The sequence below is a fragment of the Giraffa tippelskirchi genome, chromosome 4, assembly GCF_054371585.1.
Source record: "Giraffa tippelskirchi isolate mGirTip1 chromosome 4, T2T-mGirTip1v1.2.pri, whole genome shotgun sequence".
In the NCBI taxonomy this organism is placed as follows: Eukaryota; Metazoa; Chordata; class Mammalia; order Artiodactyla; family Giraffidae; genus Giraffa; species Giraffa tippelskirchi.
In genome coordinates this window covers 158531484-158558347 of record NC_137278.1, presented here as the reverse complement: position 1 = coordinate 158558347, position 26864 = coordinate 158531484, and the positions used below count along the sequence as shown (strand labels likewise).

General features: G+C 38.2%; 1 protein-coding gene across 3 annotated transcripts in view; it reads right to left on the bottom strand.

Moving 5' to 3' along the window:
• CFAP54 (cilia and flagella associated protein 54) overlaps window positions 1-26864 on the bottom strand; it is a 306329-nt gene that overhangs the window by 198595 nt on the left and 80870 nt on the right. For all 3 annotated transcript variants that reach the window (XM_081595348.1, XM_081595350.1, XM_081595349.1), the window contains exons 23-26: window positions 19806-19942; window positions 13161-13308; window positions 11369-11524; window positions 7247-7369 (exon numbers count right to left, since the gene is read on the bottom strand). In XM_081595348.1, the coding sequence (XP_081451474.1) occupies window positions 7247-7369; window positions 11369-11524; window positions 13161-13308; window positions 19806-19942 (564 nt within the window). The remainder of the gene's footprint in view (window positions 1-7246; window positions 7370-11368; window positions 11525-13160; window positions 13309-19805; window positions 19943-26864) is intronic.

Below are 26864 nucleotides of genomic sequence, written 5' to 3'. Positions count from 1 at the left end.
TTGAATACCAACTAAAACAGTCCAACTCATCGTAAAATTAATATGAGAGGGAATGAGTTTTGTTATTAGAAAACAGAAAGGAGCTAACATTTGCTCCTCATCCACCTTTGCTTTCCAATCTATTTGGTTTATAGACAACTGTTCAATCTTTTCCCCTTGCTTTAATATGCCAGTGAAAAATACTAAATGAGAATGAAATTTTTCCAAACAAAAGAAAAAGAAAACCAATGCTATTTAACATACCAAATGACAAACAGAAATTTTTTAAATATGCCAGATGTTTGGCATAATAAATTTTTTTAACAACTCAAAAATAATGAAACACAAGATGACATATCTCAGAAGTGGCACTTTATTTAGAATTCTGATAACTTTTAGAAAAAAAAATACTGCTACTTAAAGAAGAAAGACTGAACCATCTGGAAAGATTACCAATCTTTAAAACAGAACAGAGAAAAGAAACAGGGTCATTTGACTAATTGGGCTTTACATGTCCTAAGAGAAAATCTGTAGAAAAAATATATTTATATCAAATGAATACCTCATATCTGGGATTGAGTAGTCAGGTTTCTTGGTCTATTTGTCAGGCTGGAAGGAACTTATGAAATGATGATTCTCCCAGCCTATCAGTTTGTGAAAAAAAATCAGCTCTAGTATCAAAATTCTTACATTAATATTGGATTGGCCAAAAAGTTCATTCGGGCCTCAAAAGCTCTTCCAGGAAACTCAAACTTTTGGCCAAGCCAATATATCAGTCAGTTCAGTTACTCAGTCATGTCTGACTCTTTGTGGCCCCATGGACTGCAGCATGCCAGGCCTGCAGCACCAACTCCGGGAGCTTGTTCAAACTCATGTCCATCGAGTCAGTGATGCCATCCAACAATTTCATCCTCTGTCATCCCCTTCTCCTCCCACCTTCAATCTTGCCCAGCATCAGGGTCTTTTCCAATAAGTCAGTTCTTTGCATCAGGTGGCCAAAGTATTGGGGTTTCAGCTTCATCATCAGTCCTTCCAATGAATATTCAGGATGGATTTCCTTTAGGATGGACTGATTGGATCTCCTTGCAGTCCAAGGGACTCTCAATAGTCTTCTCCAACACCACAGTTCAAAAGCATCAATTCTTTGGTGCTCAGCTTTTTTTATAGTCCAACTCTCACATCTATACATGACCACTGGAAAAACCATAGCTTTGACTAGACAGACCTTTGTTGGCAAAGTCATGTCTGCTTTTTAATATGCTGTCTGGGTTGGTCAGAATTTCATGGCAGCACTCACCATCTGCAGTGATTTTGGAGCCCAAAAAAATAAAGTCTGTCACTGTTTTCATTGTTTCCCCATCTATTTGCCATGAAGTGATGGAACCAGATGCCATGATCTTAGTTTTTTGAATGTTGAGGGTTTTTTTTAATATAAATGTATTTATTTTAATTGGAGGCTAATTACAATATTGTAGTGGTTTTGTCATACATTGACATGAATCAGCCATGGGTGTACATGTGTTCCCCATCTTGAACCCTCCTCCCACTCCCCCTCCCCATCCCATCCCTCTGGGTCATCCCAGTGCACCAGCCCTGACCACCCTGTCTCATGCATCAAACCTTGACTGGCAATCTGTTTAACCTATGATAATATACACATTTCAGTGCTATTCTCTAAAACCATCCCACCCTCGCCTTTTCCCACAGAGTCTAAAAGAATGTTCTTTACATCTGTGTCTCTTTTGCTGTCTCGCATATAGGGTCACTGTTACCAACTTTGTAAATTCCATATATGTGCGTTAGTATACTGTATTGGTGTTTTCCTTTCTGACTTATTTCACTGTGTATAATAGGCTCCAGTTTCATCCACCTCATTAGAACTGATTCAAATGTATTCTTTGTAATGGCTGAGTAATATTGCATTGTGTATATGTACCCCAGCTTTCTTATCCATTTGTCTGCTGATGGACATCTAGGTTGCTTCCATGTCCTGGCTATTATAAACAGTGCAGCAATGAACATTGGGGTACATGTGTCACTGTTTTCATTGTTTCCCCATCTATTTGCCGTGAAGTGATAGAACCAGATGCCATGATCTTAGTTTTTTGAATGTTGAGTTGTTTTTTTTTTAAATACCAGCTTTTTCACTCTCCTCTCTCACTTTCATCAAGAGGCTCTTTATTAGTTCCTCTTCACTTTCTGCCATAAGGGTAGTGTCATCTGTATATCTGAGGTTATTGATATTTCTCCCAGCAGTCTTGATTCCAGCTTGTGCTTCATCCAGTCCAACATTTCTCATGATGTACTCTTCATATAAGTTAAATAAGCAGGGTGACAATATACAGCCTTGACATACTCCTTTCCTGATTTGGTACCAGTCAGTTGTTCTATGTCCGGTCCTAACTGTTGCTTTTTGACCTACATATAGATTTCTCAGGAGGCAGGTCAGGTGGTCTGGTTTTACCATCTCTTTAAGAATTTTCCACAGTTTATTGTGATCCACATAGTCAAAGGCTTTGGTGTAGTCAATAAAGCAGAAATAGATGTTTTTCTGGAACTCTCTTGCTTTCATGATCCAACGGATGTTGGCAATTTGATCTCTGGTTCCTCTGCCTTTTCTAAATCCAGCTTGAATATCTGGAAGTTCATGGTTCATGTACTGTTGAAGCCTAGCTTGGAGAAATTATTATATAATTCCCGCTTCTGCGAATATCTTGTATGACCCAAAATTCAATATATTCAAAACTCATTATAGCTCCCCCCTTTCTTACCCAGGGTTCAACAAACTGTATTCACCCAACTGTCCAGACATCTGGATTATTGGGGACTCTTCCCTCTCCCTCCCCAATCCCCCTCTATTCAATTCCATCTCATAAACAATTCTTGAACCCTTTTCAATTCTATCTCCCACTTTTCCACACTAGCTTCGTTTATCATCTCTTGCCTTCTAACTCATTTCCTGCCTCAGGTCTTATTCTCCTCTAATGATTAGCTGTTGTGCAACCAGAATAATTTCTTTTTTCTAAATGTGAATCTCATTACAGCATTCCCAGGTTTGAAACCCTTCGATGGCTCCTCTCTGACTTCATTAGATGGCCATTCATCGTCTGGTACTGGTTCACTGTTCTACTTTTTAAGCTGACCGAAATATTTAATCATATCCTCCATAATTAAAAATCAGTCTGATTCTTCTTTTACCAAACTGTGAAATTATTTCCTATTTTCACGTTGATTACTACCTGAGGCAATCAATGTTAATAATGCTGCATCTGTTGTATTTTCAAAAACTACTTGCCTTGAAGCTTATTTATAGTGTCTTGCCATAAACAATTATTTTTTACTTATCATGTAATCTATTTATCTACTTTTTCTGGTTCAATTCAGTTCAGTCACTCAGTCGTGTCCAACTCTTTGTGAACCCATGAACCACAGCACACCAGGCCTCCCTGTCCATCACCAACTGCCGGAGTCTACCCAAACCCATGTCCATTGAGTCGGTGATGCCATCCAACCATCTCATCCTCTGTCATCCCCTTCTCCTCCTACCCTCAATCTTTCCCAGCATCAGGGTCTTTTCAAATGAGTACCTTCTGAATTTTGTGCCCTGTTGTAGAAGGTCTCCCATGATTTCAAGGCCAACCAAATATCCTCAAATCCATCTGGACTTCATTTTGTTTATGGTATGAGAAAGGGCTCTGGCTTTGTTTATCTCAAAAGAATAGTCAGTAATATCAGCACCTTTTATTAATAAATTATCATTTTCTCAATGAACCTAAATGCCACCTTTGTCTTATATTAAGTCCTTCCTATAGACCCAGGGCCAGTTTTTCCTAGAATCTCTATTCTATTCCACTGATCTATTTGCCCATTACTCTGTTAAGCCCATTTTTCACTAGAGTGAACTTTTGGTAAATTTTAATACCTACTGAGAACTTCTAAATAATTCTAATCAGTTTCAATGAAACATCATTGGGATTCTGATTAAAGCTGCATTGCGTGTAAATATTATTTTAGGAAACATTTATTTTACTATTACAGTAAGTCTTCTTATTCAAGAACTTGGTGTGGCCTGCCATATGTGCAGATCTTATTTTGTGTCTTTCAGTAAGATTTCACATTTCTTTTATTTAGGTTCTTCAACATTTTGTTAAGTTAAAATACTATATATCATTATAAGTGGTATATTTTCCCCTGTCCTGGCTACAGATCATATTAAAAATAAAAACAAGTTTGTATCTTATGTAACTTTATAAATTCTTATACCACTTCATACATTCTCTTTTTAATTTTAGTAACCTTTTGCTAGATTCTCATGTGTTTTTGAGACCTTACAATTACAGATAAATTACGCTTTTCTAATATTACAAAATTATTTCATGCCCTTATCTGTTGCATGAGACAGAATCTCTACAAGTAATGAATCACAGTATTAACAGTCAATATCTCCTGTGCCTGATTTTAAAGAATGACTTCAGAAACTTGCCATTTAGCATGATATTTGCTAAAAAATTTTGGTAAATGTCTTTATCATTATGCAATAACTTCCTTCCATGTCGAACCTACTTAGAAATTTTATTAGGAAAGGTTGCTAAGGTTTATTAGGAAAGGCTGCTAAGGTTTATCCAGGGCCTTTGTAGCATTTTCATATAACCTGTTTTTCTCCTTTAATTTTCTGTTATAAAAAATCTAGTCTTGCTTTAATTCAGACTTGATCTTTAATACTTGACAATGAGACTGCCCCACAACTGGAAAGTGCCAGAGGCCATCCAGGAACAGAAAAGGGTGGTCAACAGAACAGACTGGATGGACATTATGTCTCTATTTATCCATTTAATGTTTTGGACCCTGAATTCTACTTTTTCAGATATGAAAATTGTCACACCTCCTTCATTTCTGTTTGCATTTTCCCAATAACTGTGTCCATTTATTTTTCAAATTCCTTGTTATTTTGTTTTACAAGGGTGTCTTGAAATAATACACATTTGACTCTAACTTTTCAGCCCATCTGACAGTCTCTGTCTCTTGAGTTCATTCATGCTTAGTGAAGTAATTAATGTACTTGATTTTATTCCTTCCATCTGAAATACAATCTCAATTTCCTTCTTCTTACTTTTGCTAAATTAGCCATGTTTCATCCCCTGCCATTTTTTTTTGTTCTTTTTTCCTCCCTGTCATTCCTCTGTTTGCTTTTCCTTCTTGACAGTTTAGAAGTCCTACAGTGTTTTAAAGATCAGCTCATGCCTACATATTCCTGAATCATCTTTAAAAATACATATTCTTTCAAAAGAAAATAATAAAGTTATACAATATGTACTTTTATACTATGTGTGTTTTTAACACACATGCACCAAGAATCTATAGTTGCTCATCACTCCCTCAACCTTAAACAGGATAGAAGCTTTAGCTCTTGATTACTAATAGGTTTTTCTTTCATGGATGACTCTTCTATTTCAAGACTCCCTATTTAGCATTTATATTACGAAATCCTAGTCACATCATTATTATCCATTTAATTTTAATAATACATATATTGCAAGATTCGTTGCTCCCATTATTCCTCTCCTTTTCGTCTTTCCCTATCTTGGGATTTCTGTTCTGAACCAATTGTCATTTGATAGAGTATTTCCTCAAGTGTTTTTCTCAGATAAGTACATGGATGGAATACTTTTTAAATGCCTGCATTTCTGAAAATGTTTATTTTGCCCTGACAAATGAATGATATCTTTTCCTGGTTATTAATTTACAGGCCTTAGTCTTTTTCCCTCAGGATTCTACAAATGTTGCTCCAGGAATTTAACTTTTACTGTTGCTGATAAAAAGTCTGAAGCTAATTGATTCTCTTTTCATTGCAAATAAGTAACCTGCTCTTTCAGTCTCAAATATTAAGATTTGTCCTTATCCTTGGATTTCAGGAATTTCACCAACATGTGTCTTCATATATATTCTAACATTAATCCTGCCTGGGACTCAGAAAGATGATTACTTTTCTATTTCTCTCTTTTCTACTTCTAGACTCCTTTTATTTCATGTTATGACTTCTGGATCTGTCTTCTGAATTTATCTCTAGGTAATACTATTCAACATCTGCAGGTGTTTCTTGAGCTTCCATATCTGAATCAAGAAGTATAATCGCAATCTTCATTTGTTTAATTTTTAATCCAAAATTAAATTTGTTATATATGAAAGTTACTATGGGAGTAAATTCTAAGAGTGCTTATCACACGAAAAAAACATTTCTTCTATTTCTTTAATTTTGTATCTATAGGAGATGTGCATGTTCACAAAATTTCTTATGGTAATCACTTCATGATGTATGTAAATCAAGTCACTATGTTGCACATCTTAAACTTATACAGTGCTGTATGTCAGTAATATCCCAACAAAACTGGAAGAAAAAATTAACTTTGTTCTAATTGTACTGCTTGAAAGGTTTCTTTTTCTTTAGTCATCTCTGATCCTTTACAACATTGTAAGAACAAATAACACAATTACTCTAGTTTTTGGCTTGTTCTTTCCCCTTGGGTTTCTGAGTTCCCATCAGTGAATTATTACCATTTCTTCTTGCTAATGGCTTATGCTCCCTCAGCATCTACACAGACCAGGGCATAGAGGTCTCTCCACAGTGGCAAACCAGTGAGTGATCGAAGGAATATGATTTTCTGCTCCTGAGGTCAGGACATAAGTTGCCAGGAAATCATGATCTCTTTGCTAAGTAGAGAGTAGAGGCCTCTCTGTTGCCAGACCTCCACAGAAGCAAACTTAAGTCCCAACTAAAGTAATGGAAAAGACTCTTGAGAGTCCCTTGGCCTGCAAGGAGACCAAACCAGTCAATCCTAAAGGAAATCAACCCTGAACTTTTCCAATATTCATTGGAAAGACTGATGCTGAAGCTCCAATACTTTAATTACCTAATGCGAAGAGCCAACTCACTGGAAAAGACCCTGAAGCTGGGAAAGATTGAAGGCAAAAGGAGAAGGGAGCAACAGAGGATGAGATGGTTGGATGGCATTATCAACTCAATGGACATGAGTTTGAGCAAACTCCAGGAGATAGTGAAGGACAGGGAAGCCTGGCGTGCTGCAGTCCATGGTGTTACAAAGAGTCAGACGTGACTTAGCAACTGAATAACAACAAAGTAATGGCTCTGAATAACAACAAAGAAGTATTATTTTAAGTATTCTAATCACTGTGATTAAAAGTAGTGTAACTTTCTAAATCATTAGGGCTCCTAAGTCTTATGACACTAGCCAAAGAGTGAGGTAAATACCTTTGTTATGTAGAAGATACAGCAAGCTATCATATGCTGTACACTTTCAAAGCTTGCAAGATGTTTCTTTGAGTGGATGACATTTGGTAGTCCTTGCAAAACCACCACACACTTTATCAAGATCTGAAAAACAGAAAAACAGTGTTTTTTGTTGAAAATATCTTTACTCATTAAAAAAATACCCTATTTAAATCATGCAAGTTTAAGCCATCACATTTTATTGTTGTTAATAATTATGGACCAATTGCTTATCTTGTACAAAGAAGTGTACCCTGAGATAAAATTGATAAATTCAATGTTCAGATGAGTCCTTCATCTAAAGTAACTTGAAAGCTAGTGGAGAGGATAAAATAAATACAAAAATAGATAAAACAAAGCCCATACTGACAAGTACCACAAAAGATACAGGCAAAATGTTACATGTACAAGAAACTAAGGATCACATTCAGGCTTAGGAGAACCTTGAAAAAAACTTACAGAGAAGGACTATGTACCATATTAAATATACAGCAATATGGGTACTTGTTATAAGAGCTTCCTTTAAAATAAAACCAAGCACTCATATCCCAAGAAATCAATTAATATTGGCACTTCCTTCCTTAATTACTCTCCATATCATGTGATCCTGAATTTGATCCAGAGCTAGACAATTAAGTTTAGCTTTCAATATTGCCACACACTTCTGAGCAATATTGCTATCAGAAAAGCAGACTTAGATTGCATCAATCTATTCATCATTCAGATTATCCCAAAGGACAAATTAATATAAGAAGGTTGGTCCTTTGTGGGCACATTAATTGCTTCAAGCCATCAATCTAACAATATTATTATTGTTGTCACAGAACACTTATGAATTCTTTTCAATGCTGCTTTAATTCCTCCCTTCCACCATCACCCTCTCCCAACCTACTGTTCCACATCCCCGAGTCAAGTTAACCACCTAGCAGTTCTATAGTTTTCTCTGGGCTCATGTAATCCTATGTGTGTATGTATATGTATGTGTGTGTATTCTCCAGTATTCTTGCCTGGAGAATTCCATGGAGAGAGGAATCTGGTGGGCTACAGTCCACAAAGTTGTGAAGAGTCAGACATGACTGAGCGACAAACACTTTCACTTAACTTTCACATGCACTTTCACTTTCACAGAGAGAGAGAGTTAGTTATTTTACAAAGTGAAATTAAGCACACTTTCTGAACTATGCATTTCCCCTTCAGGCATGTCTTGTGAAAAATCCCTCCAAGTCTACAGGAATAGATTTAGTTCATCATTTCTAATGGTTGCATAATATTATTTACTGTAAACCAATCATAATTTTGCAACCATCTCCAGAGCCTTCCTGTTGCACAGTTTTAAGGTTGATGTTTTACAGTCTGGCAGTACCAGCCATCCTTCAATTACTGCATGTCCTCTTTGTCTCCAGCTTTTTTGCCTTCACCAAGAAAGCTACAATAAACACCTTTACACAGGGAATTCTCTGGCAGTCCAGTGGATTCAATCCCTGGTTAGGGAACTAAGATCTCACAAGCAACATGGCATAGCCAAAAAAAAAAAAACACAACCACAACAAAAACCATCCTTCTACATATTCAGTTGCCAAAATGAGCAGCAAGTGAGGTGCCAGCTTGGAGATGATACCTAGGGAGGGTGAGGTACCATCCTCCAGGGCACAGGAGACCCTCTAAATCAATGTCATTATGTGGTACTATGTCCCCAGATGGAACTAGGGGTAATTTTAATCTATGGGATAAATCATTAAGAAAGGAGTTGCTGGGCTGTGTAAATGTACTTTTTAATTTACTAAAATCTTATTCCACAAGATAAATTACTAGCAAAGGAATTGCTATGTTAGGCATATTTGTTTTTAATTTTACTTATACTTAGTTTAATTAAAATTAAGTTTGTGTTACCAAATTCTAAAGACTCTAACAGTACACATTTCTCCCATTGATGAATGAGAATGCCTTTGCCCCACATCCTCACCAGCAGTAAGAGTTACAGATCTTTTCAATTCTGCTAGTGATATTATACTGTTGATTTAATGGGCATTTCTGTGGATATTCAGAATCTGAGCATCTTTTCCTATGTTTTTTGGCCACTTAGATTTGTTCTCATATAAACTTCATATTATTATCCCATGCCCATTATTTATTGTTATTAAAAGACTTTTTGTTATATATACTTATTCTCATTAGTGTCAGATACCTTTCCCAAATCTTTGTTATGGCTCCTTTTGTCACACATAGGTTGCCATTTAAATATAGTCAAATATTTCTTATATCTAAGAGTTCTATTTTGGTTAGAGTTCCCCGACACTGACTGTACATGGAATCTCTTGGGATTATTTTTTTCCAAAAGTTTTTGCTTTCTTTTACATTTAAGCCTTTAATATATCTGGACTGTTTATATATGTTACAAAGTAGGGGTCAAATTCTACTTTCTTTCAGAGGAATATCCAGATGTTTCACCACCAGTTACTAAAAATATCCATTATCTTCCCACTGAATTGGAAAGCCAATTCCATCATACATTACATTCTTCCACAGTGACACCTATTTCTGGCATCTCTCCCTTGTTCCTTTCATCTTTTCCTGCTCTAAACTATACAATTTAATTAAAAAACTCCTTTCTTAAGTTTTTCCCTCATAGCTATAATCCACTTTCTGAGTTAAATGCATCCTGAATCAGTAAGATCCCAGAGGATGACAGGGGACTACCCTCAACTCAACCAGTGAAGCACCAATTGCAGGCACTGTTCCATGGTGGCATCTTAGCTGGAGCACTTAAAAGGGAGTTTGGGGGAGAATGAATAAAAAGAGTATATGTATGGCTGAGTCCCTTTGCTATCCACCTAAAATTATCACAACATTGTTAATTGGCTATACTCCAGTATAAAATAAAAAGTTATTTTTTAAAAAAGGAGTAGGGGTGCCTTGAGGTAGCTAATGTTGCCTTTTTTATCTTATTGGACAGAAATAATATCCTATGGGGAAGAAGTATCAGGAGAAGTTCCAATTCACACCAGGCAGATAAGAACATGCATTTGAGTCTTGATCAAGGGCAATGATAACACTTCCACTCTCTGACCTAATATTTTATGAATGGACCTTAACTTTGTGGACATGTCTCAAAACAAAACACTGGACCACTACATCAATAAATCATGTTAACTGAACCTCATAATCAAGAAATGGCAAGTGTGTTGAAGATGTGAGATGCTTGCCTTCCAGAGGAAGGAAATAAACCCTAAGAAGAGTCAGGGGCCTGACACATTAATGAAATGTCTGGGACGTGCTGAGACATGCCCCCGCTCCAAAGTAGGTCTGACATCTCTAATCTCTCACCTCTAAGAAGAAAGGACGATGCTTTAAGAAGCAGACTGCCACGTTGTGGAGAAGGGCATGTGGCAGGGCACTGGTGGTCAGCCTTTCAGAACTAAGGGACTCATCACATGGCCGCAAGGGAATGAATCTAACAACCAATAAATTTGGAAGAAAACCCTGAGCCTCAGATGAGACCACAGCTCTGGTCAACACCTTGATTTTAGCCTGATGAGATCCTGAGCCAAAGATCCAGACAACCTGTATCCAGCCTTCTGACCTACAGAAACTATGAGATAGTGAATGGGTGTTGTTTTAAGCCATTGAGTTTTGGTGATTTCTTAGGAAACACAAACAACTAACACAATCCCTTCAGCCAAGTCTTATCAACCTTTTTTTCCAAAAATTCCAATTTCACCACAGAGACACCAATTTTTTTCCCCTCAGAGATGGCTTTTACAGTATTCCTTGAATAAATATTGCTGTTTCTAACATTACAAAACCTTAAAAATTGAAATGACTTAAAAAAAAAAAACCTAGAAAAGTATGTTACCCATATTTAAATATGGACAGCAACAGAGCTGAATGTTTTCAGGGAAACACATTTTAAGTTCTTTTTATGTTTCCCCAGACATATAATTTAAATTATTAAAATGTCTTTAAGTTAACTCACGAAATGTCACAATACTCGTTCTTGACCTATTTGTACTTTCTAAGAGACATGTTGCATTTTCTTTTCTAAACTGCAGTGCTGACTTGCCTTTGTAAAAAAATACCCTTATGGGGAGGAGGTGAAACCCTTACCTGTACAACAGGTACCAAAACAATATTGTGATAAATGATAGGAGCAAGGAGGCCGTAACACTGAGTCACAGCCTGAAGGGCATAACTGGAATCATTTAGGTAGTTGCTCAGTTCCAATGCCACCAATACTCTCTCACATTCAATTAGTCTAGCAATCTGTAAAGAAATAGGTATTGTTACTCAAGCTGAACACCAGGTACCTAACTTGTGTGTCTCTAATGAGGGGAAAGGGAAGGAAATGTGATACTTGTAACTTAAACAATAACATGAATGCTAATATAAAGAAAAACCTAAATTCAGGAACAACTCTACCCAATAATGCTATTGATACATACGGATGACACAATCTTAGAATTAAACTTAAAATCTTTTTATGAATTACAATCAAATACCACTAGTAACAGAAAAGGCACCAATCTTTTTTGATTGGTAAGATAAAATCTTGGCTATATTTTAGGAGAAAAACTCTAGCTTTTTCAAAAACATAAACTATAACAATAATTAAAATACAGTATTGCTGTAATATGGCCCCCACTTGATTAATAGAGTCTTATTTCTCTTCTGGATTTGTGAGAAAACGGAAAAATTTTTGTAGACCAACCTATCTTCTATTATACTTCTGCTACTTAAAGCAAAATGTAAAGTTAGGCTTTTTGTGATTAAACATCACTTAAGAAAAGTAAGAATCCTATCTGACTCCTTTCTCTTTCCTGGGGAGAGATTTCATTCAAAGAAAACAAAATGAGGGGCAACCAGAAATTTCTATACAGCAAATTGTTATTAGAATGGTAGTCCAGCATTCTGGAATTCACTGAAGTACTTAAAAACTGTCCTCATTTTCAGCCTAGATGATGAAAAAAAAAAAAGAAGCTGAATGCAACTTAGTAGGAACAGGTCAATGGCTGTGAATGCTTGGGCTCTACAAGATTGTGAACTTGTCTTAGGCAGAGAGTCATGTTTGCTTTTTTTTTACTTTCATACCCACAGAAATTGGCACAGTCTCATGGAACAAGTTATTGGTTAATTAATTAATGAATAAGTAGATGGGAAGGAAAAAGCAACTGTAAAAGAAAAGCAAAAATGACAAAAGTCTCCATATATCTAAAGTAAGTAAAGAAGAAAGGGAGAAAAAGAGCGAACCTCAATTTAGATTGAAAAAACAAATGTAGGATTGTTACTAAAAACAAGAGCATTGTAAGGCTGCAAGTGTAATAGAGCAATATTTATAAGCACCTTGAGAAAATATCAATAGGAGATGGGTTAAATTCCTGCCTCTGCACAGGATGCAATATTATAGTTTTAAAAAATGTACCACATGGATACGTACCAGCATGAAAGTATGTCCAAGATAAATTATAAAAAGTATTCAAAAAGCAAGTTACAGAACAGTGAGTCGATCATGATTCCTCTTTTGTAAATAATAATAGCGTATTTGTCTATGCATATTTTTAAAAATGGGAGAAATCAAATGAAAACAAGAATGTAGTATTCTTAGGGATAATAGGATTCTAATGGGTTTCACTTTATACATTATACATTTTGAATATTTGAATTTATACTACTTTTATACAAGAATATATATATATATATAAATAGAAAAGAAGGGGAGGGAAACCATGAGCCTAGATCTGTGAAATCTACAAACAATATCAAATAAACCAGCATAATCATACAAAGGTCTCTGAGTCCATTCACAAGTGAGGATATACAATTCCCACAGCTCATAAACTTGAAACATCAATAAACAAATCAAGGGAAATCAACACATTTGCAATGATTTTAATTCACTTACTTGTTGAGAAGGGAAAATCTCATTGCCTTTAATATTATCACAGAAAAAATTTTCTTCTTTAATTTTAATGTCACTAGTTACAAAAATATTTCTAAGAAAAAGATATAAGAGAATTGAAGAACTCTCTGCCAAAATATCTGAATGTAATCTGCAAAAAGAAGTAAATGATGTTACAGGTATAAGGTGATTTAGTATGTGAATTCAACTTTGTAGATTGATTTGTTATACCAACACAATTATCCCAAGATAGCAGCAAAAGTACGTAATATAGTAATTCTTACACAGCTGTTTAAATTGAAATTAAAGACTATACTTTTTATTTTTTTAAAGACTACTCTTAACAAGTTCATAACTAAGAAAATTAATATGTGGATATATGTCATGGACATATAAAACATAAACTATTGGCAAAATTTTCTGATTCTAAAATATATCAGTTCAGTTCAGTCGCTCAGTCGTGTCCGACTCTTTGCGACCCCATGAATCACAGCACAGCAGGGCTCCCTGTCCATCACCAACTCCCGGAGTTTACCCAAACTCATGTCCATCAAGTCGGTGACGCCATCCAACCATCCCATCCTCTGTCGTCCCCTTCTCCTCCTGCCCCCAATCCTTCCCAGCATCAGGGTCTTTTCCAATGAGTCAACTCTTCGCATGAGGTGGCCAAAGTATTGGGGTTTCAGCTTCAACATCAGTCCTTCCAAAGAACATCCAGGACTGATCTCCTTTAGGATGGACTGGTTGGATCTCCTTGCAGTCCAAGGGACTCTCAAGAGTCTTCTCCAACACCACAGTTCAAAAGCGTCAATTCTTCAGCGCTCAGCTTTCTTCACAGTCCAACTCTCACATCCATACATGACCACTGGAAAAACCATAGCCTTGACTAGACGGACTTTTGATGACAAAGTAATGTCTCTGCTTTTTAATATGCTGTCTAGGTTGGTCATAACTTTCCTCCCAAAGAGTAAGCATCTTTTAATTTCATAGCTGCAATCACCATCTGCAGTGATTTTGGAGCCCAAAAAAATAAAGTCTGACACTGTTTCCACTGTTTCCCCATCTATTTCCCATGAAGTGTTGGGACTAGATGCCATGATCTTAGTTTTCTGAACGTTGAGCTTTAAGCCAACTTTTTCACTCTCCTCTCTCACTTTCATCAAGAGGCTTTTTAGTTCTTCTTCACTTTCTGCCATAAGGGTGGTGTCATCTGCATATTTGAGGTTATTGATATTTCTCCCGGCAATCTTCATTCTAGCTTGTGTTTCTTCCAGCCCAGCGTTTCTCATGATGTACTCTGCATATAAGTTAAATAAGCAGGGTGACAATATACAGCCTTGACGTACTCCTTTTCCTATTTGGAACCAGTCTGTTGTTCCATGTCCAGTTCTAACTGTTGCTTCCTGACTTGCATACAGGTTTCTCAAGAGGCACGTCAGGTGGTCTAGTATTACCATCTGTTTCAGAATTTTCCACAGTTTATTGTGATCCACACAGTCAAAGGCTTTGGCATAGTCAATAAAGCAGAAGTACATGTTTTTCTGGAACTCTCTTGCTTTTTTGATGATCCAGTGAATGTTGGCAATTTGATCTCTGGTTCCTCTGCCTTTTCTAAAACCAGCTTGAACATCTGGAAGTTCATGGTTCACATATTGCCAAAGCCTGGCTTGGAGAACTTTGAGCATTACTTTACTAGTATATGAGATGAGTGCAACTGTGTGGTAGTTTGAGCATTCTTTGGCATTGCCTTTCTTTGGGATTGGGATGAAAACTGACCTTTTCCAGTCCTGTGGCCACTGCTGAGTTTTCCAGATTTGCTGGCATGTTGACTGCAGCACTTTCACAGCATCATCTTTCAGGATTTGAAATAGCTCAACTGGAATTCCATCACCTCCACTAGCTTTGTTCGTAGTGATGCTTTCTAAGGCCCCCTTGACTTCACATTCCAGGATGTCTGGCTCTAGAGTGATCACACCATCGTGATTATCTGGGTCGTGAAGATCTTTTTTGTACAGTTCTTCTGTGTATTCTTGCCACCTCTTCTTAGTATCTTCTGCTTCTGTTAGGGCCATACCATTTCTGTCCTTTATTGAGCTCATCTTTGCATGAAATGTTCCCTTGGTATCTCTAATTTTCTTGAAGAGATCTCTAGTCTTTCCCAATCTGTTGTTTTCCTCTATTTCTTTGCATTGATCGCTGAGGAAGGCTTTTTTATCTCTCCTTGCTATTCTTTGGAACTCTGCATTCAAATGGGAATATCTTTCCTTTTCACCTTCGCTTTTTGCTTCTCTACTTTCCACAGCTATTTGTAAGGCCTCCTCAGACAGCCATTTTGCTTTTTTACATTTCTTTTCCTTTGGGATGCTCTTGATCCCTGTCTCTTGTACAATGTCATGAACCTCCGTCCATAGTTCATCAGGCACTCTGTCTATCAGATCTAGTCCCTTAAATCCATTTCTCACTTCCACTGTATAATTGTAAGTGATTTGATTTAGGTCATACCTGAATCGTCTAGTGGTTTTCCCTACTTTCTTCAATTTAAGTCTGAATTTGGCAATAAGGAGTTCATGATCTGAGCCACAGTCAGCTCCTGGTCTTGCTTTTGCTGACCGTATGGAGCTTCTCCATTTTTGGCTGCAAAGAATATAATCAATCTGATTTCAGTGTTGACCATCTGGTGATGTCCATGTGTAGAGTCTTCTCTTGTGTCATTGGAAGAGGGTGTTTGCTATGACCAGTGCGTTCTCTTGGCAAAACTCTATTAGCCTTTGCCCTGCTTCATTCTGTACTCCAAGGCCAAATTTGCCTGTTACACCAGGTGTTTCTTGACTTCCTACTTTTGCATTCCAGTCCCCTATAATGAAAAGGACATCTTTCTTGGGTGTTAGTTCTTAAAGGTCTTGTAGGTCTTCATAGAACCATTCAACTTCAGCTTCTTCAGCTTTACTGGTTGGGACATAGGCTTGGATTACCGTGATATTGAATGGTTTGCCTTGGAAACGAACAGAGATCACTCTGTCATTTTTGAGATTGCATCCAAGTACTGCATTTCAGACTCTTTTGTTGACCATGATGGCTACTCCATTTCTTCTAAGGAATTACTGCTCACAGTAGTAGATATAATGGTCATCTGATTTAAATTCACCCATTCCAGTCCATTTTAGTTCGCTGATTCCTAGAATGTCGATGTTCACTCTTGCCATCTCCTGTTTGACCACTTTCAATTTGCCTTGATTCATGGACCTAACATTAGCTCTTTTCTATCAATATAATTGAAATCATTATAGATACTCAGAAGTTTGGAAAATAGGCCCAATATTTCAATCAATAAACTTTCTGAAAGTGAGGGTTATTTATAGCAAAATCAGCCATGGTTAAAGAGAAGTAGAGACAGATTTGGGCTTCCCTGGTGTCTCAGATGGTAAAGAACTTGCCTGCCAATGCAGGAGACGTAAGAGATGTGAGCTTGATCCCTGGGTGGGGAAGATCCCCAGGAGAAGGGAATGGCTCCCCACTCCAGTATTTTTGCCTGGTGAATCCCATGGACAGAGGAGCCTGGTGGGCTACAGTCCATGGGATCGCAAATAGTCGGACACAACTGAGCGATTAACACACTGCCCCTCCAACTCTATCCCAAATCTGCCCCTGAAGTGTGAAAGTGTTAGTCGCTCAGTCATGTCTGACTATAGCCCACCAGGCTCCTCAGTCCATGGAATTCTCCAGGCAAGAATACTGAAGTGGTTAGCCATTCCCCACTCCAGGAGATATTCCCAATCCAGGGATCAAACTCGGGTCCCCCGCAGTGCAGGCAGATTCTTTACCATCTGAGACACCAAGGAAGCCCTACAGAAGTAGCTGCTGATGCTGTTGCTAAGTCGCTTCAGTCGCGTCCGACTCTCTGCAACCCCATAGACAGCAGCCCATCAGACTCCCCCGTCCCTAGGATTCTCCATGCAAGAATACTGGAGTGGGTTGCCATTTCCTTCTCCAATGCATGAAAGTGAAAAGTGAAAGTGAAGGTCGCTCAGTCACGTCCAACTCCCAGCAATCCCATGGACTGCAACCTTCCAGGCCCCTCCGTCCAAGGGATTCTCCAGGCAAGAGTACTGGAGTAGAGTGCCACTGCCCTCTCCCTACAGAAGTAGAGTCACTTCAAATTATCTTTTCTAAATTACAGTCAACAGTGCCCACCACTGGCAAAACTGTGAAATCTGCAGTCTTCCTTCTTTGTTTCTGTAGTCCCTTCCTTGCCCTTAAGCCTTACTTGGTGACAAACCCTCTCTTCTAAGCTTCAGGTCCCTCCACTCTCCCTATAAAACAGGAAAGGATCCGACATCAGTAACTGACATTGAAGGTGATCTGTTTCATCACCATGTTAAACTCTGAAATTGTCTTTGCCAGGAGGATTTTAGTTATCCTGCTTCTACAACTCATACTAAACTTTCTTCGTCATTGATGACCATGAGTAGTTTGACACACAGTACGTCCAGGTTATCACCTCCTCCTGGCTCTAGTTCCTCCAGTACCCAGCTTGTGCTCTGGTTAGTCATTTCCATAGTGACCTCTCCAGCACTTTGGATTCTGCATCCTATAATTTATGCAATAATAAACTTGCCTGACCTTGCATAGATGTCATCATCTGATTTTTTTTTATCCTTGCCATAATGGCCAATCAATTAATCACTTATTTATTCACCTCATTCCTTTTTTTTCATTCAAACTAGCATTTGCTCAACACCTACCATGTATAAAGGCATTATTCTAGATCCTAGAATATAAGGTGAATCATATGTGGCCCTCAGCCACAAGGAACTGGGCATGAATTGATACAATTCATGTTACATAACATCAGCTGAGTCATGATTCTCGGCAACAGTCCCATCTATCCCTGATGCCTCCTTGTTCATATTCCCCATAGAAAATGATATGAATTTCCTGTTCTCCACCTCCATGTGTTCTAACATCTTTGTAGCCCCACCACCATACATTCTCAGGCTCTCCCTCACCACTGGCTCTCTTATCTCAATCCTGCAAAATTCTGTCCTTAAGCTTGCCTTCCCCCAAAAGCCTCCGCCAACTTTCCTCTGCTCTTTACCACCAAACTTCACATGGGTAGTTTTTGCTTGTTACTATTTCCCATTTTCATTTATTCCTTAACCAACTGCAATATATTTCTGGCTCATCATAGCACAAAAATGGCTTTCTTCAACTTACCAATGTCTTCCTATTTGCCAACTCTAAAACCCTCTTCTCGGCTTTCATCCTACCCAATCTCTTTGCAGCATTTTCTTAAGCGACTACTCCATCTGACTTTGCACCAGCATATAACACTGCTGGTCAGGGCCTCCATGATAATCTTCTCACTTCCCTTGGCAATGCACTTTCCTGGACCTTCACTTCTGGAACTGATCCATTTCAATTTCCTTCCTTGGTTCCAACTCCTACTTCTGCCTCTTAAATGTAAGCAATGCCCCAGGATTCAAGTCCAGCCTTCTACCTTTTCTGCTCAACAGTCATTTCTCGGAAGATATCACTCATCGTCAAAATTCCAGTGATGACCTCAGTGAACAATTTATATATGTCTCTAGCCTTGACCTCTCTCCTGAGCGTCAGCTCTACACTGAGAGTGTCAGCTCTCCTGAGTGTCAACTCTACAGAGTTGTCCTGCTGAAAAACTGAACTCCATATATCCCCAAATTCGTTCTCTTCATCCAAAAACTCATTCCACCTCTCAGCTTCCCTCAGTAACATCAGAGGCTTACCCTCGCTGGAAATCCCAGTCAGCTTCCCCTCCTTCCTCTGCTTTATCCCCACAAGTCACATAACATCTGCCAAGACCTGTCTCTTTCTCTTCTGAAATGCCTCTTAAATCCATCCCCCATAGCATTGAGCATCCTCATACATGGTAAACAGTAAGTTTATGTTTGTTTAATTGAATGGAATTATACATTTACATGAATAAGTGTTACCAATGTCTTGCCTCATTCAGCATTTGCATTTTTAAACTCATTATCTTTGAGGAGTGAAGAGTTTTGCCTTATTAAGGGAATTTTAGGCATTACCAAGCAGGTAAAGGAGACTGTTCTTATTGAATATGTTCCTGAGACAGGCCGAAATTATACTAATGCTCATTTTTGATGCTGCTCTTAAACTTTGGTTTCTTAAGGAAAAAATGGCAAAGGATAGCCTGTAGCTTTATATGGCTTCTATAGACCTGTTTGCAGATGATGGCCTAATCCTGGGTGCCTCTTCAAGCAAAGGAAAAGCCTTCTTACCCTAAGAGCTCACCCATCAGACCCTAACCTTAATCTCAACCTGGACTTTCTCCGTGATAAAGGTCCCCAATGCGTATTTGTGTTTTCTAGTAAAACTGACACTACCTTGGTTAGTATTTGGGTTTTTTCCCTCATAACCTCATTAGCTTATATTCAGAATGCATCCATATGTTTCCAGCGTTTTTTCTGATTCTAAAAAAGAAAGTTCTAAGAAGGACCCAAACCTTCAGAATATCTATGCTTTACTTGTTGGAAGTAGTTTTACGTATAACATCTCAACATGAACTTGAAGATAAATTAACTCCACGTTTCACAGCCAACACCTGTCTTTTCAATAAGCAAATTAATATTTTAAAAGAACATTTCTAATTACCTTCTCTGTGTAATAGTCATTATATTGCTTAAACAAATAATGGATTGGTCATCCTGAGGTGGTGAAGCAACAAAATAATCCCAGACTGGTAAGAAAACTTTCTTAGCCAGATCATAGTTACCAGTCTGATAGGCAACCTGCAACAGAAAGCACATTCTCTTAGGCATTACTCTAATTTGTGGAGTGTATACCTTCAACAAGAATTCTGAGAAGGTCCAATCACACTCTAATTTCCTACAAAGTTACTCACATTGGCTGTTCTGCTCTACAGGGCCATGGCAAGGGAGAAAGACACATTTTGAAATCTCTTTTATTTCTAAATTGCATGGAAATTTGAAACTCTGTAAGGATGTTTCAAATTCTCATAAGCAAAACAAAGATCACATCTGAGCCAAATTAATTTCATTTCCATCTATCTCAGCAGTGCACTCCATTTATTACAGACACTGTTATAATGAACAATCTGTTCCAAGAGAAACAATCAGATTTCCCAAACCCAAAATATGAAATATACTTCATTCTTCTCTGGTTTTGACTGACGCTTTCAGAGCCTTTTTTGCAACAAAGGCTTCAGAGCTGAAAAGAGTGAGAAATAAAATGCCATATTGTGTTTTAAGGTTCACACATTCACCATTCGGCAAAATAACTGATTTCACTGAAAAAACCTAGAAGCTTGCAAGAAAAAATCATCAACTTACCTATTTCTTTTGGTGAGATATATTCCTTTAACTATATCACTCTATCCAAATATGTATAACGATATGAAATCACACCACATGAGTTATATGCTGCTTCAAATTCTCAGTGGAAGCAGGTAGGGTATTAAGTATAAATAAATTCATTAAGTATGTAAATGACATGTTGCTAGACTATATTCCACACAAGGGAATAACTTACAGGGCCAGAACTTTTAAAATCTGCCAAGTCAATACTCATAATCAACCAACCAGTAAACTTTTATGAAGTTTCTACTTGGTGCTAAGCACTGTAAATCTAGATTCTTCAAAGCTTAAAACAATTTCATACTCCATGAAACTGTAATCAAGTTACAGGGGTAAAACACATGAAATTACAGAAAAATTGCAAATAATCACATCATAATTGTGGAGACTTAAAAAAGGAGAAATGAAGACTTTAAGGAGGAATCAGAGCTTGATATAAACCCCAAGGCAGGGATAAGGTTCAAATGGGCACAGTTTAGATGGAACCTGAAAAAGGTCTTGGGAAGGAAATTGCCACAGGGCATTTGAGACTGGAAAGACAGGTCAGAATTTGAAGAAAAGTGGGGCTTCCCTTGTGGCTCAGCTGGTAAAGAATCCACCTGCAACGTGGGAGACCTGGCTTTGACCCTGGGTTGGGAAGATCTCTTGGAGAAGGAAACGACTACCCGCTCCAGTATTCTGGCCTGGAGAATTCCATGGACTGTATAGTCCTTGGGGTCACAAAGAGTCGGACATGACTGAGTGACTTTCACTCACTCAGGCAGTATGGTGGGCTTCCCTGGTGGCTCAGTTCGTAAAGAATCTGCCTGCAATGAGGGGGACCTAGATTCAATCCCTGGGTTGGGAAGATCCCCTGGAGGAGAATATGGCAACCCATTCCAGTATTCTTGCCAGAAGAAACCATGGACAAAGGAGCCTGGCGGGCTGCAGTCTACTGGGATCGCAAAGAGTCAACATGACTTAAGCAACTAAGCACAGCACAGGCAGTATGATTGGACAGGTAAAGTGGGACAGGACTTCAGAAAGTCTTGAAAATCAGATGTGTTTGTGTGTGTTTGTTCAGTCATGTCCTAACCTTTGTGACTCCATGGACTGTAGCACACCAGGCACCTCTTTCCATGAGATTTCCCAGGCAAGAATACTGGAGTGGGTTGCCATATCCTTCTCCAGGGGATCTTCCCGACCCAGGGATTGAACCCACATCTCCTGCATTGGGGGGCAGATTCTTTACCACTGAGCCACCTGGGAAGCCCTTAAAATCAGATGGAAGTATTTAAAGATATCAGGTCCTGGACCAAGAATTTCACATGCATTATTGCACTGACTCTTCATTACAGCTCTTTTAAGTGAGCTCTATGAGTGTCCTTGTTTTTCAGATAAGGAACCTGGGGTATTGACAAGTAGAATAATTTGTACAGAGCCACATACTCAGTAAAAAAATAAATAAAATGAAATGAAAAAGTAGAATCAAGACTTAGTGTGATAGATGAGGCCCCTTCTCTGGGCCACATTGGGCAAATGAAAAAGTTGGACTAAGTGGTCATTAAAACACCATTATAATTCTAAGATTCACCATGGAAAATGATAACAGATGATGTGTAAGGGAGTTGGTGAAACTATAATTGAATGTTCTTTCCTTTTAAAATATAGCTTTTTAAAAATAGTTACTTCTGAGTCACTTTGCTGTACAGCAGAAATTGGCACAACACTAAATCAACTATATTTCAATTTTTTTTAAAGGGGTGAAAACATAAAAATAATATTATTTGTTCAGTCAGTGGACATTGCAAAATAAGAAAAAAATGCCATGATAAAATTAAAGGTTTATAAATTCATGAGTCTGTGTGAGTTAACAGAGGAGTGCTTGATATTCGCAGGTTCAAAGATGGTTAAGTAGTATCATGTGCAGAATAGACTTTAGAGGGGGTGAGGTTAAAATGAGAAAGAAGCATTAAAAGAGGGACTTCCCTGATGGCCGAATGGCTAAGACTCCACACTCCCAATGCAGGGGTCCCGGGTTCAATCCCTGGTCAGGGAGCTAGATCCCAAAATGTTTATGTGGGTTTTTCCATAAGATGCTATGGAACAAACATTTTGGCCAACCCAATACATTCCTTTCCAGCACCTTGGCAAGCTCCTCCTCTTCTCCCCAATCTCATGATACTGGTGTGCCCCAGGGCTCAGTCTTCTGACCTTTCCTCTCCTCTGCACTCATGTCCTTGCTGCTATTATCCATCCCCATGGCTGTAGTTGTCACATGACTGCTCTCAATTCCCTCTGCTGCCCAGACCTCTCTCCCAAACTCCAGATTCATGTGTCTAACTGACTACTCAATAATTATCTCTGAATATCTAATAAACATCTGAACTTAACATGCCCCCAACTGAATTTTTGATCTCTCTCTGCACTATCCACAGCCATCCCGAACTCAGCTGTGGTCCAAGTCTGTCCTTCTAGTTAGTTGGCTAAACACCTTTAAGGCATCTCCTATTTTTCTCTATCCATTGTTTCCAACAGGAATTCTTGTTAACTGCTCCTTCAAAATATATGTAGAATCTGGCCACTTCTCATCACATCAACTACTATCACCCTGGCCAAGCCACTCCCATTTCCGATTGGATGACAGTGGTAGGTATTCAATAGCTCCCTCTGCTTCTACACTCAAGCCTTATGGTGTGTGCATGACACAGTAGCCAGGGTGAGACTTTGAAACAGCAGTCATGTTATGTTGTCCTATTACATCAAACTCTCTCCAGTGGCTGTCCATTTCACTCACGGTAAAAGCCATACTTACTACCATGGCCTGGAATTCTTATCACGATCTACTTTTCCCCCTATCTGCTCACCTTTTCCCTCCCTAAGCAATCCTTTGGGCCACTCTGCTCCAGTCATTCTGGTCTCCTTGCTCTTTATGTTATGGAAACCTTCAGGCTTTTCTTCTAGCTCCTTCTATGGAATCTTCTTTCTCCAGAGCTGCTCCCTCACCTCCTTCAAATGTCTGTTCACATCTCATCTTCCAGATGACACTTTCTCTGTTCAACTTACTTAACACTGTAACACTGTAATTTACCTTCCTTTAACCTACTACACATTTCCAATTCCTCTGACTGTACTCTACACTATCTTTCCACAGGACTTACCTTCTAACATACTATTAATAGGCAATCTATTTCATTACTATGTTCATTGTCTATCACTACCTCCTACCATGGCATTTTACTCACCTCACTTAGAACAGTGGTTCTCAAAGTATGGTCCCTGAACCATCAGTATCTGCCTCACCTATGAACTTGTTATATATGCAGACTTAACAGGTCCTATCCCACACCAAGTGAACCATATACTCTATCGGTGGGGGCAGCAATCTCTTTAGGCCAGCACTCAAGATCATTCTGATTCAGGCTCAAGTTTTAGAATCACTAGCCTAGAGCAATGCCAGGCACAGAGTAAGCACTCAATAATACTGTGTTAAATGAACTTAAAATTCCTCTTTTCCTGATAATTTCTCTCTGTGTACAGAAGAGAACACCCAGGAGGTGTGCTATAAAATAACACAATTGACTGGCCCAGGGTGAGTGCCTGATCCAAGCTGGGTCCACAGCAAAGCAAGATGGACCCCATACATACACACAGACAGTCTGCTTCAGGTGTTAAGGCTGAAGACATTACATGCACTAGAAGAATCTGACAGAAAGTTTATTATTCACACAAGGGACTCCCGGGGAGAATCCCATGGGCAGGCACGGGCAGGCCCGGGTTATTCTGGGCAGAGCAGAAGGAATAGGTTGGGCTTTGTTAGTGGCTGGACTGGGCACAGTTCCTGTCAGCTGGGACATTTAAATTTTCTGCAGGCACCAAAGGAGAAGGTGAAGTCAGAGACCTCCCTAGTAGCCTGCTCAGATGCGGGGCCAAAGGAACAAAGAAGGATGAGATTTAAAAACAAGTCAGTGGCCAAACATTAAAAATGAGATCAGACTCTTTCTTACATTGGGTGAACCAATGCAGGCCTCTTTTCCAGAAATTTGGAATCAAGATTAGGACATTAACCAGTGCGAGAATATGGATGAAATTGAGGAATACACAAAAACATTCAAGGGACTGCCATATTCCCTCCAGAGATGGAAAGGAAAATCAATATTTAAAGAGAGAAAAAGAAAGCAAGTGTATAGAGAGTATCAGAGGTATAAGGCTTATAGTTGCTGAACTTTGCAGCCTTCCCAGGGCCTGGCTGCATTTCCCCAAGAGAGGCTTTCTTGCAATCGGGGTCTTAACTGAAACCATAAGTCAAAATTATCTAAACGAGGGTTACTGTTGTGGTGATGAGACTGATTTTTAAAAAAAAAAAACACAGTTCAAACGAAAAAGAGATGATACCTAACATAGAACCTGGCACAAAACAAACACTGAATTTTTTGTTTGTTCAAAGAGGGAAAAGAAGAGTTGAAACTTCCTATAAACTTTAAAAATGGGGATGACTACCTTTTACCTGGCAGCTCTATACTTTTTAATGGTCATAGACAAAAGGCAAACCTCTATTAATAAAAGAGTTTCAGTGAATTCATACATGAATTGGAAAAAATGTACAAATTTCAGTTTCCTGCCACCATTGTGATTCCTGACCCAAAATCAAACTCTACTGCTCCCACAAATCATGATGACCTATGGAGTACACCAACCTAAGATGAGAATATACGGGAGAGATATAAGCTCTAGATGAACTTGACACACGTTAGGTGGTGAACACATGACTTCCTGGGAACCTGGACAGAGCAGTTGAAAGGCATGAGCTGGTTCAAATGGCAGGCTTACCATTTACCACCAGAGTTCAGTTCAGTTCAGTCACTCAGTCATGTCTGACTCTTTGTGACCCCATGAATCGCAGCACGCTAGGCCTCCCTGTCCATCACCAACTCCCAGAGTCTACCCAAACCCATGTCCATCGAGTCGGTGATGCCATCCCGCCGTCTCATCCTCCGTCGTCCCCTTCTCCTCCTGCCCCCAATCCTTCCCAGCATAACCTTGAGTAAATTACTTAACCTCCCTAAGATACTCTTTTCTGGAATAAAATGAGATTGGCAAAGGAAGGGTTAAATTCATCTGTTTCCTGAACTTGAAAGTAATAATACCACCTCTCTGAGTTACTGTAATCAATGGAATAATGAATTTTAAAATGTCTATCAGGCAACAGTTTTTTAAAAAATGATGTTCCTCACTTTCTCATCTCAACAAGTCATGGTGCCCACTTGCTATTTGATTTAGTAGTTCAATAATCCAGCAGTATGTGGCATTTGGTCTTGTATCCGTTTTACAGATAGGGAAATTAAGACCAAGCAATTTGCCTAAAATCCTACAATCCTGCTCACAGATTTCTAATTGTCTATATTTTATATCACATTATCTAGTCATTCCCAACTTAAGAGGGAATAATAAAAAGAAATGAGGCTATAAAGAGAATGAAATTGGAAAATAAATGTAGACAATATAATTCATAAAGGTTCCTCAAAAAATTTTCCAGATAGCCTAAGTTATTACAGTTTTCTACAGTAAGAGAAAAACCTAGTAAAGATTCACCTGACTTTATAGACTTTTTATTTATAAAATAATGTTTAGTAAAAAGTACAACCAAAAACTCTAAGCCAAGTTATTCATAAACATTTAGCAAAGTAACTCCATATTTTACTATAAAATATTTATGATAATATTTTTTAAAGAACAGAATTATCTTGAAACTAAAAACTAGCCACTCATAAAAAATGGCAGCTTTTCATTGCAATTCCAAAAGAAAGGTACATTTTCCTGCTAAAATTTAAAAGCTTAAACTCAAATTTTAAACGGAGGAAATTTTGCTTATCTAACAACATTATGAGAGAGAATGCTCTTAGACTGTCATAAATGAACTACAGTACTGCAAATATAGTATCAGTAAAGAAACACAGGCCATTACTTTATGACACTTCTCATTATCCTAGCAGTATAGCTAGGACTTCGTTTTATTAACTTTCAATGAAAGTTATGCCAAATGAAGCCCAAGAGTCAAACCACTCCCTGGAGAAAAATTAGACCTTGATGAAATATTCGGTGCTTTACTTTGAAATAACTCCATCACTGCAAATTAGGAAATATATTAGATTCCAAAGAAATCAAAACATCAGAAAACCATGAGCCCAAATGACATGCTAAACCAATGCTAGACAAATCCTAGCAATTCTCTCAATTAAATTTTCTTTGAAAAATATGATAATATAAAATTCCAGTTAGACTTTAGCCTATAATACTAACCAACTATTAAGAGGAAAAATAGCACAATAGAAATGGGATAAAATTTAGAAGAGCCAAC